This window comes from Balaenoptera musculus, chromosome 3, assembly GCF_009873245.2.
Source record: "Balaenoptera musculus isolate JJ_BM4_2016_0621 chromosome 3, mBalMus1.pri.v3, whole genome shotgun sequence".
In the NCBI taxonomy this organism is placed as follows: Eukaryota; Metazoa; Chordata; class Mammalia; order Artiodactyla; family Balaenopteridae; genus Balaenoptera; species Balaenoptera musculus.
Window position 1 is genome coordinate 150404521 of NC_045787.1, and position 12207 is coordinate 150416727.

At 47.8% G+C, this 12207-nt stretch overlaps 1 protein-coding gene across 1 annotated transcript in view; it reads left to right on the forward strand.

Moving 5' to 3' along the window:
• The first annotated feature begins 1880 nt into the window (after nucleotides 1-1880).
• Nucleotides 1881-12207, forward strand: part of NSD1 (nuclear receptor binding SET domain protein 1) — a 134764-nt gene continuing 124437 nt past the window's right edge. The window contains 3 exon segments of the mRNA XM_036847310.1: nucleotides 1881-2131; nucleotides 3259-3372; nucleotides 4113-4202. Of these exon segments, the coding sequence (XP_036703205.1) occupies nucleotides 3343-3372; nucleotides 4113-4202 (120 nt within the window). The 5' untranslated portion in view covers nucleotides 1881-2131; nucleotides 3259-3342.

Consider the following 12207-nt stretch of genomic DNA (forward strand, 5'->3'; position numbering starts at 1 on the left):
GCGGTCGATTGTGGTTTTCTCTGAACAGCGAGGATGAGCTTAGCACTCTAGGGACCAGATAGGTCCCGAGGTGAGCTTTTTGTCGGGGAGCAAGCCCGGGGTGGGGGTCGGAGTTGGATCGGGTTAGGGGAAGGGCCTGGGGGGGTCGGCGTCGCGGGGTCAGGTTGTTTGGGTTCCCCCGCTTGCCTTCACGTTGTCTTTGGTGATTGGACGCGCTGCAGCCGCGCTAGGCCGGTGCTGCGGGGCCCCAGGCACTGGGTGCAGGCCTCGAGGTGCCAGGCGCCCGAGAGCAGAGCGCCCCAGGCCAAGGATTAGGCCAGCAGGCTTGGCGGGGCCAGCCCGGCGATCCGCCCTCCCAGCGCTGTTCCGCCGGGGTCCCGATGCCCAGCCCGCAGGGGTGAGGCGCGCGCTCCCCGGGGAGCAGGGTTGCTGAGCAGGCGGCCTGCGCCGGGCGGAGGTGGCACGAGAGGGCCATCTGCCTGGGTGCAGAGAACTGCAGCATCCCCGGTGCGAAGCGCGACCCCTCCGGGCCCCCAGCTCGTGTCCACTGCCCCGCGCGCACTCACCTACTGACGCCCGCCCGCGCCCCCGGCCCAAGTCCCGGTGCCAGGCCCAGACCCGGACTAGGCGCGGGAGGCGGTGCAGGGATTGATTAGTGGACCCCTCCCCCAGCACTCCCCTCGCCCCGCCCGAGGCTGCGAGGACCCCTGGGCCCGGGGGTGGTGAGGGAGCTTCGTCCCCGCGGTGCCCGGGCTGGGGACTCGATCTCACTGGGCGGGGGCCGCACCGCGGCAGGCCGAGGTGCGGGCGCGCTGTCAGACTGCTGCCCGGCTCGGGTGCGGGGGGGGGGGTGGGCTCAGCGCGGGGGTCGCCCGGCTTCATCCCCCCTGCCGAGGCCACGGCTGGGCGGGCAGTGCCCGGGCCGGTAACCCGACCCGACCCAGCTCCCGGGAGCCGCTCACCCCGCACGGCCGGGCAGGGGGAGGGAGAGGAATGGGGGGGAGGGGGAAGGGAAGGGGTGGTGGGTGAGGGGCTGTGGGGACCGCAGGGCCGAGTCCCCGGCCTGTCTGCGCTGCTCTAGGGTGGCTGCCTTTGGTGCCTGGACGAGCCAGCCCCCTGCCTCGCGGGCGTCGGGCCTGCGGCAGGAGGGAGCCCTGGGGCTGTACAGGCTTGGCTCGGGGAGGCAGACCCGAGCTGCTGCCTCCATTTTGTTTCCTGCTCAGCTTGGTCTGTAGTGGTGGTGGTGTGGGCTTGGGGTGCGGCCGGGCAGGGGGTTCACCTGCGGCCGCGCCTGCTCGGGGTTTGAGGCCTCGAAGACCCCAGCCCCAGCCCCCAGGTGAGCCCCGCGGTAGGAGGGGGGTTGCCTTGGCCTCGGGCCGAGAGGAGCGGGCTGAGGGCAGGTGCCCAGTGGATGGGGAACCAGGGCTGTAACCTAAGATGGAGGCCGGGACTGACGCGGGCCCGAGCGGGGCTGGCGGGGCGGTCGGACAGGCCTCAGCCCGGCCAGGTGCCGCCGGGGCTGGGGCTCGAGACCGGTAGGGTGCTGGAACCGTGTGCAGCCCGGGGCCGGCGCAGCTCCCTGAGGTAGGTGAGGGGATCGGAGTGCCACCCACGACGCCCGCAGGCCCCGACACTCCGGGGAGGCGCGCGAGGCCCCTGGGGAGCCCGCCTCAGGCCCCGCCCGGGCAGCCGGGCCGGCCCGTAGGCCCGGGCCGCGAGCTGGCGCGCAGGGGGAGGGGAGGGGGCGGCAGCGGCGGCTCCGCTGATTGGGCGGCGCGCTCGCGAGCCCGACTTCACCCGCCCTGAACCCCGAAGAGTGAGGCAAAGGAGCGCGCGCCGTGGGGGAAGGGGTGCGCGCGCACTCGGGGCCCCAGCCGCACGCGGGCCGGCGCGAAGCGCTCGGTCGCTCGCGCCGCCGCGGGGGCGCGCGCGGTGGGGGTGTGAGGAGGAGGAGGCGGCGGCGGAATAGGCCGGGGCAGGTCGCACTCGCTGCCTTCTCCCCTGAAGAGAGACGCGGGGGGAGGGGGGTGCGGCGAGCGGCTCCGCGCTCTCCCCACCGCTCCGCTCGCGCCCCAGTGTAATGAGGGTCACCCCCTCCCCCCAGCCGGCCCGGGAGGGGGCGCGGGGCACGGTAACTAGTGCGCTGGGGTGGGCGGCGGGCAGGCGCGAGCGGAGGGGGGAGGCGGCCGGGCGGGGAAGATGGTGGTGGCCGTGAGGTGAGGGGCGCGGGGGAGGGCCGGGCGCGGCACAGGGTTGGTGGCCGGCGGCGTTGCAGCCGCAGGCCCCCTCCCCCTCCATCACTACCAGCCGGGCTCAGGCCTAGCCGGCCGGGCCGCCGCGAACTTCCTCCCCGCGCGGCCAGTGCCCCGCCGGCCTCCCGCGCGCACCTCGGCCTCCGCCTCCCTTCAGGTAGCCGGCTGGGGGGCACGGGGCCGGCTGCCCTCCTGCAGCAAACTTTGCTTGGTGCTGAATATTGATGAGTGAGATCGGCTCGGCCAGGAGGTGCTGCCGGCGCTGCGGGAAGGAGCGCGGCCCGGGCAGGCGGCGGCGGCGTCGGCAGCAGCCATGTTTGTCAAGCTGTAGCAGCTGCTGCTGCCCTGACTCGGCTTCACTGGCTGCCTCCGTTTCTCCCCCTGCCGCGTTCCAGCCTCTGGGCCCTGCAGCCGTGGACCGAGCAGGCCTGCAGTCAGAAAGGCGAGCTTCGGGGTGCACCCGCTTCGGCCGACTCGCCTGCGGCCAGAGCACGGCCGCTGCAAAGGCTCCGGCGCCGGCTGGGGCGCAGGGTGCAGCGCTATTGTGACCGCTGCGCCCGAGCGAGCCAGAAAGGATGGGGGGGATAACCTTTTTGTGCAGCGTCCCGGAGCCCCCTTCGAACCCTACAGCCCCCTCCCTTCGGGAGATCCGGCCACAGGACCCTCAGCGGGGGAAGGGAAGGACTATTGCTGTTTGAGATTTGGAAATTTCTACTGCCAAAGGGATTTTAATTTTAGATCAGCCCAACTGTCCACCAGTCTGCAGTGCAGAAAAAAGGGACGGCTGTTTCCATGTGGCAAGATCTGCCCATCTCCGGGAAGATGGAGTTTGCGGAGTCTCTCCGAGGCCATTTTTCCATCGTCAGCTGGGGAACTTTTTCCGCCCATGGAAGTGCAGTAGAACTAGGCTTCGAGGCCACTAGGCCTTGAGAAGTGGCTGCCATTTTGAAGATAAGAGTCAAATGGCCTATTAACTCAGATTAATTGCTGTGTTTTTGGATTCCAGGTTGATGCTGGCCCAGGATGGATCAGACCTGTGAACTACCTAGAAGAAATTGTCTGCTGCCCTTTTCCAATCCAGTGAATTTAGATGCCCCTGAAGACAAGGACAGCCCTTTCGGTAATGGTCAATCCAATTTTTCTGAGCCACTTAATGGGTGTACTATGCAGTTATCGACTGCCAGTGGAACATCCCAAAATGCTTATGGACAAGATTCTCCATCTTGTTACATTCCACTGCGGAGACTACAGGATTTGGCCTCCATGATCAATGTAGAGTATTTAAATGGGTCTGCTGATGGATCAGAATCCTTTCAAGACCCTGAAAAAAGTGATTCAAGAGCTCAGTCGCCAATTGTTTGCACTTCCTTGAGTCCTGGTGGTCCAACAGCACTTGCTATGAAACAGGAACCCTCTTGTAATAACTCCCCTGAACTCCAGGTAAAAGTAACAAAGACTATCAAGAATGGCTTTCTGCACTTTGAGAATTTTACTTGTGTGGACGATGCAGATGTAGATTCTGAAATGGACCCAGAACAGCCAGTCACAGAGGATGAGAGTATAGAGGAGATCTTTGAGGAAACTCAGACCAATGCCACCTGCAATTATGAGCCTAAATCAGAGAATGGTGTAGACGTGGCCATGGGAAATGAACAAGACAGCACACCAGACAGTAGACACGGTGCAGTCAAATCGCCATTCTTGCCATTAGCTCCTCAAACTGAAACACAGAAAAATAAGCAAAGAAATGAAGTGGACGGCAGCAATGAAAAAGCAGCCCTTCTCCCAGCCCCCCTTTCACTAGGAGATACAACCATTACCATAGAAGAGCAATTAAACTCAATAAATTTATCTTTTCAGGATGATCCAGACTCCAGTACCAGTACATTAGGAAACATGCTAGAATTACCTGGAACTTCATCATCATCTACTTCACAGGAATTGCCATTTGTAAGCAGTTTTTGGTACAACTTAAATATATACATAAATGTATATATACAGGCAACTTAAAGGGAAACTATAAAAACCAATTATAACTAATTGGTTTTTTGTTGTTTATCAGTTCACAGATGAAAGCCTATTGCTAATGATAAGCTCTTTGGGGAAATTTTACTTTGATTTAAAAAATCTCCCTCTATTATATGAGTTTGGTTCTTTTTTGATTTTTCCCAATTAACTCTCCATTGAGGACTAGCTAAGAGTTAAACTTAAAGGGCATTTGATTGCGTTCAGATTTAAATGTTCAAGATGGAGGTATACATTTGTTTAGCTTTTTCTTTTTTAAGTGAGCTTGGCTTTGGCTTGCTGGTATCATGAGTACAGGTGAACCAGTTAATTACCTGGAGTCCTGTTTCTGCGTAAGGCATGGCTTATATTTTTAGTTGATGGGGTGACTTTTGCTGCAGGTTGAAGTGCATTTGGGGTAAACATTCAGAGTAGCTAAGATGAGAAGGCCTTCTTGGACATCAGTCAGAATTTAAATTGGGCTGATTTTCCTGAACTACCTGTTGTGCAGCATCCTATGCTTCAGGTAACTGCCACCATTAAAACTTTTCCTAGTTTTAAATTTTGAAGTGTATGTAAATGTGTGGTATGGGTGTATGTGTATAGCAATGGAAAAAAATGTAATTTGAGTTACTCAATAGTGCTACATACTATTGTTAGATTGTGGTAAATGATGAAGTTTTTTTAAAAGTTTGATCTTACGCAGAATTTTTTGACTGTTCCTAGTTAGCTAAATGATCAGTTGACTTCTCTTAGCCTCAGTTTAATCACCTTTAAAATCTGATTGTTTTAACTTGATTGTTAAAAGATTCCTTTCAGCTTTAAATATTTGATTCTGATTTTGTTTTTGTCCAGACACATTGTCATGGTCACCTGTAATGTCACTAAAGAGGATCCCATTTCCTCCCAACATACCGCTGAAATACTATGTAAAGATTTAATCAGAGAAAATTTTATGGTGTGTGATGATAGTTATGAGTGCATTAAACATTCATTTTACTGTATAGCCCTGCTGTTCTTTAAAGTTAGAGTGAGAATGTGGGTGTGTCACTTTTGTTTCTGTTGATTCATATCTTAAATATGCTTTAGTACTCCTTGATTTCTTAGCTTGCAGTTGCAGATTTAAAAAATTTGTTTTGGTAGTAATCTAGAGTCTGTATTGTCCGAGGTATTTTTCAGGGTGGATAGGCTGTATTGGCAGCCTATTGGCAGCTCAGACAAATCCTTCTTCGTGGGTTCACATTGAAATTTATTTTACATGTGTATAGTTTTGTCTTTTTAACTACGTAAAAACTTAGATCTGAAGGTGGAGATACATGTTTCTTTAGAAGCATACAAATATAAATGTAAATCTATGTGCTTCTTATCAAAGAAATGTCAGTGGAGTATTGGTTCTATTAAAAACAATGAAAATACTGGAGCCTATAGAAAGTATGCTATGCATCTAAAATGAGAGTTAACAAACTTGTATAAATGTAGAAAAACTTTTTTCAGGTAGAAAATCTAAATTGCTCAAAGATTATGGACTTGAAGAAGCAAGTATCTTTATTCTTTTTTTTTTTTTGCTCCCGCAACCCGGCTGTGCTGCTCGTGGCTTGCAAGAGCTTAGTTCCCGGACCAGGGACTGAACCGGGCCACGGCAGTGAAAGCGCCAAGTCCTAACCACTGGACCGCCAGGGAATTCCCATCTTTATTCTTTCATTCCGGTTGTAGATGAAATCTGTTGCTTTCATTTTCGCCTTTGGTGTGTGTATATATATATTTTTTGCCTTTGATATTTTTTAACTAAGGATTTAAAGTGAAGTCAATCTCAAAATGCAAATGTAGTTGAACAATAAGCCTGGGAAAGGTGTAATTAAAAATAATTCTATATAGCCACACACTATTGATGCTTTGAGACTATTCACAGTTGATTGGTTGATGCAGCCGGTATAGAGTGCTTACTCTGTATTAGATCCTGTGCTCAGGGCTAGAAATTAGAATATCTTTTGCAAATGCTATTTGTCTTTTTTTCTGTCTGTAATATTGTGATAGAATGAGATTCTCCTGGCGAGATTAAGAGTAGTTATTAGGGTTTTAAGCCCTCTGTCTGGAATTAGGGAAAGACACATAATTCAGCATCATATTGCCAGTTGTTTTGTACAACTAGCTATCAGCAGACTTTTTGCCTCCTGTCATAAATGAACAGCCTCTTCAGTTTACCCTCATGTTCTTCAGTTTTTTCTGTGTACAGTGATGTGAAATGGTTGTCATTACAGTTAATAATCCTGACCTGGTGCTTTTATATTTAATTGGGTTGATACTGTCTAATTTCTGCCAATGTACATATGCAATGTACAGTGCTTTGTACATTGTAGATACTTGAAAAAAATCTTCAAGGAAGGTTGGTCCCCGGAGCTCCAAGCTAAAGCAGTCAGTAACTTACAGTTTATTAAGTGCTTTGGTCTGTATTATCTTATTGGGTCTTCATAGCCTTGTAGTAAAAACAGATGTCATAGAAGACATAGATCAACCTTCAAGGCGCTTGACGTTATTTGAGACAAGACTGAAACCCTTGAAACCATAGAATTATCTGAGTACTCTTGGTTTTCTTTAGTGACTTTTGAAGGTCTCTGACACTCTGACCTGGGCCTGAAGTAACTCCTGGTTTTCTCACTAGGCTGATTGCAGCAGTTGTTTATTTGCTACTCTTCCTCACTTAGATATTTTATGGAGATAAATATAAATAGAGTTAATTTATGCTATGGTGGTATTCATGAATTTGGGGATCCTCAAAGTTCTTAGGATGTAGCCAGCCTCCAGGATGGTCTGACATACATTTTATATTAGTGATCCTCTTTATCTAAAGAAGACTGCTAAAAATGAATACACTTAAAATGAGGACTAAAATTTCATAAGTAAATAAGGAGAAAAAGGATTATTTAGGATTTTATATTGAAAAGTAAGATTAAGAATTATAAAAGTAAGTTTTATTTATTTATTTTTGAAAAGACACTTCTATTTTTTTGAATTTTATTTTTTATTTATTTATTTTTGGCTGCCTCGGGTTTTCGTTGCTGCACGCGGGCTTTCTCTAGTTGCGGCGAGCGGGGGCTGCTCTGCTTGCGGTGTGCAGGCTTCTTATTGCGGTGGCTTCTCTTGTTGCGGAGCACGGGCTCTAGGCACGTGGGCTTCAGTAGTTGTGGCACGTGGGCTCAGTAGTTGTGGCTCGCGGGCTCTAGAGTGCAAGCTCAGTAGTTGTGGCTCACGGGCTTAGTTGCTCTGCAGCATGTGGGATCTTCCTGGACCAGGGCTCGGACCCGTGTCCCCTGCATTGGCAGGCGGATTCCCAACCACTGCGCCACCAGGGAAGTCCCTAAAAGTAAGTTTTAAACCTTTATCAAAATTTTGATTATGGGACTTCCCCGGTGGTCCAGTGGCTAAGACTCCGTGCTCCCAATGCAGGGGGCCTGGGTTCAATCCCTGACTAGATCCCACATGCTGCAACTAAGAGTCCGCACATGGCAACGAAGATCCCACATGCTGCAACTAAGACCTGGTGCGGCCAAATAAATAAATATTAAAAAAAAATTTTTTTTATTATGATGGCAACTATTTGTTATAATAAGGCAAGAATCAAATAGATTTTTAAAAATTTTGTCCAGCAAAATTGTACCATAGGAGATGGCATACTTTATTTTGCTTCATTTTCTCATTATGATCATAAGGAGGATAAATTTTTGTAAAATATTTAAGGACTTAATCAGTCTTACTGACATTTTCGTTTTAAAAATATCCACTATGGAAAATTTCAGGTGTATACCGAAGAAGAGAAAATAGTTGAATTTCCATGTACTCCTCACCTAGCTTCAAGAATTACTGATATTGGGACTTCCCTGGTGGATCAGTGGTTAAGACTCCACGCTTCCGCTGCAGGCGGTACAGGTTTGATCCCTGGTTGGGGAAGTTACACATCCCGTGAGGTGCAGCTACTCCCCACCCCCCACAATAAAAAAGAATCACTGATATTTTGCCAGTCTTGTTTTATCCTCTCTCCACTGTGTCATTCACTAACATTTCTTAACCCTTTGATGTTCATATCACTCTTTGAAGCTCCTGTCCTGTATCCTTGTCAGTTGTCACTTGTTTACTGGTTGACCTAGATCAACTTTTCCTTGCCTGTAATTGGGGTGATTCTTCTTTATTATTTACCTTGACTTTAAGGAACACAGCATCTTTTTGTCAGATTTGTTTGCAATTTTACCTTGTAATTGGTTTTTGCAATGTAATACTAGTTAGTGCTTCATTAGGTAATGACAGACACTGTATTGTACATGGGATGGATGTTTGAATAGAGTCTTTTTCTTGGCCACTTAAAAATAGATATCTTGGGACTTCCCTGGCGGTTCAGTGGTTAAGAATCCGAGCTTCCACTGCAGGGGGCATGGGTTCGATCCCTGGTTGGGGAACTAAGATCCCGCATGCTGCGTGGTGCGGCCAAAAAAAAAAAGATATCTTGGTGTTGTAACAATATCCCCTGGTACAATCTTGGAGATCCAGAAAATACTCACAAACCACTCCCTGTACTAAGTTCTGTGCTATGGATGTTTACGTGTTTAAGGAGATCAATGGAGAGATGAATGAAACTTAGAGCTTCAAGGAAGAAGTGGGATTTGAATTGGTCTTGACTGGGTTAGGTTTGGTTAGGTTTAGAAGGGTACTTTGGATAAAGAGAACTAAATGAACATAGTATTTTCAGAAGGTTGGGTAGGATGGGTGTCCTCAGGTAATAAGGCCTAGAAATCCAGACTGTGGCATTTGGTATTGATGTGATAGGAACTGGGATCCAGTGAGGAATTTCAGCTGAGGTGATTTCGATGAAATCTGTGTTTGGAAAACTTTGGCTGGGAGAGAGTAGAGGCAATGTTAGGATGTAGGAGTCTGTTGCAGTAGTAATTAAAAATTAGAATTGATCAGAGTCGGTAGTAGAAAGAAAGGGGGTAAATCCAAAAGATTATTTCAGAGGAGGGAAAATTGGCAGCCCTTTTAGGGTTGCCTGGATTGGAGGCAAAATTGGAGCCTGGATTTGAGGAATGAAGGAAAGAGATAAGTGCAGATGATGTCCAAGGCTTGTCGTGTTGGTGCCTGAGACAAAAATGATTCCTCAGGGGTTTTCTCCTCTTCCCTTCTCATCATCCCAGCAATTCTCTACTCCCTCCTTTCCTGTCTCCACACGTCTCTGTTTCTGCTCTTTATCTGACTCTGTCCTTGCTGGAGGCCCTGGTTTTATTCATTACTCTTTCCTCTTTCCCTCTGGGATCTTTATTCTCAACCTTCACTGCATCACTTTTTCTGCTTAAAAAGAGAATGACATCTTCCTATTCTAAAGGAATCTTCCTTTGTCCTGTAACCCCTCTGATTATCTTTCCTCTTTACTGGTGAATTTCTTGAAAAAGTTGTCTACTTTGTTTACGTCTCCTTAAGCTCTGTGAATTGGCTTCTGTACTCTGTTGAAACTGTTCTTTTCAGAGTCACAAATGACACCTCCATACTTATCCTACTAGATGTGCAGCATTTTGACCACGACTCCTTTTATGACTGCTTGTTCTCTTTTCTTCATTCTCTGCAGCCTCATCCGCTTTCATTGATTAACTTTACTGCTTCTCTACTGTGTGAAAACTCTCTCAATCTGACTTCTGAGCTTCAGACCAAGAAACTCAAATTGCCACCCGAGTTTCTCTTCCACCTGTATCATACTCACTTTTTTTTTTAAAGCTTTTTAAAAAAATTATTGACACTGCTTTTTAATTTTTATTTGTTTATCTATTTATTTGGCTGCATTGGGGCTTCTTTGCTGCGCATGGGCTTTCTCTAGTTGTGAGGATCAGGGGCTCCTTTTTGTTGCGGTGCGCGGGCTTCTCGTTGCGGTGGCTTCTCTTGTTGCGGAGCATGGGCTCTGGGTGTGCGGGCTTCAGTAGTTGTGGCTTGCGGGCTCTAGAGTGCAGGCTGAGTAGTTGTGGCGCAGGGGCTTAATTGCATTCGCGGCATGTGGGATCTTCCTGGACCAGGGCTCGAACTCGTGTCCCCTGCATTGGCAGACGGATTCTTAACCACTGCGCCACCAGGGAAGTCCCCATACTTACTCATTTTTGACCCTCTCTCTTTTATTGCCAAACATGCTTTTCCTTCTGTCTTAATGATGGCATCATCCTCCAGTTCTTCTCAAGGCTGGAAACCTTGGAGTCACTTATTTGTTTATATGATCAAAATGCATTTGAGTGCCTCCTCTGTGCTAGGCACTGCTAGTATTAAAAAAGGGAAAGACGTAGACTTGCTTTTAAGGAACTTTACTGTGGAAAGCAAGTGTAAACAATGGCAATACAGAATGCCACATGGTCTGATAGGTGTTATAGGTACTATGGGAGTGTGGAGGAAGGCATGCCTGGAGTAATCTGGAAGAACTTCACAGAGGGTTATATGTAATTTGAGCAGAGACATGCCAGTAAGTAAGAAGGAATAGCATATGCAAGTGGCAAGAAATTCTTTGATAGGAGGAATCTGAGAGGAGTGGGGTTGTCAGGAGATAAAGTGTAAATATAGGCCTTGTATTCCATGCTGTAGGGTTGAATTTTTATGCTATTTCCATTCTACTATGATGTCTTTATTACTGGTCTTCATATAGTTTTTCTCTCCAGTCTGTCTGGAGAGACAGACAAAATTACCTCTGACCTCCAAAATGAGAAAACTAGGTCTCTGGTTAAAGCTTTACCTTCAGTACCTCACTCCTCTCCCCATTTGCCTAACAAATAAGCCCAAATTCAGTTGTCCTCTGTGATAGGACCTCATCCCGACTTTCCCAAATCTCATATGCTACACCCAGGGAATCCTGGCTGGGTTCAGCCAGGCTGAACTGTTAGCCTTTGTCTCCCTGGTGTGATTCACCTTTTTGCATCTTAACAATGTGTAGCATGGTGCCTTCTTTGTAGTAGACACTCATATATTTATGGAGTAAAAGAATGAATGGTGCTATTACAGAGATACAAGTTGGGAATGGGAGTAAATTTTAGGTAGGAAGGTGATGAGTGGACTGTGAATGCTCATCCTCAATGTACCAAATTTCAAAACTTCAGTGATTTTTTTTGACTTTATCTCCTCATGCATTTAATTTCTAAGGGCTTTGAATTTGTGCTCCCTGTATCTCAAGCATTCATTTTTCTCTCCATTCTCACATTTAATCTCTTAATTAAAGATATTAAATCATAATAGTTTTAAGTTGGATAGATCCCTTGACAGTGTACTGTGCTACCTGTTTAGTAGAAGTCCCTTTAATCTCTCTGAGGCCCAGTTCCTCATCTCTAAATGGGGCGAATACTGTGTAGCCTACACATTTGAAAGGATGCAACAAGATAATTTATCTGAAGCAGCTAGCACACTGCTAGTTCTGAAGTGTTGATGCTCAGTAAGTGATGCCTATTATTACTATATACCAGGAGCCAAATGGACATTTGGAAGAGTTAGTTGTGAATTTTGAGAAACATATCTTTGCACTTTTGCTTTTTTCTCTGTTCTTCTAAACTCTTCTTGCTTAATTGGTAAGATAAAGGCATTAAGTATTTTTTCTGTTTTTGTTTAATAATCAGGAGAATTTGATCCATTTTTTGTTTGGTAATCAGGAGAATTTAGTTTGGGCCATAGGATCAGTATCTCTCTGCACTCCAGCTATTAAGTAGTTTAACTTTATTACATTGTTGCTTTTTGCTGGTTGTCTTTTGTCATGGATATAAATGTTTCATTTCCACCCCCTGGTTTTCAGGAGAGCCCACCTCTTTTCTGGTGGTGGGTTTGATTGTCATTGAATGATCATTTCTGAAACTTTTTTAATGATCTCAAAATGTGGCCTTTTGAGGAAATTGCTATGAATATTTTTAGTTAGAAAAGTAATATAAATTCATGGTAAAAGTGAAAAATTGAA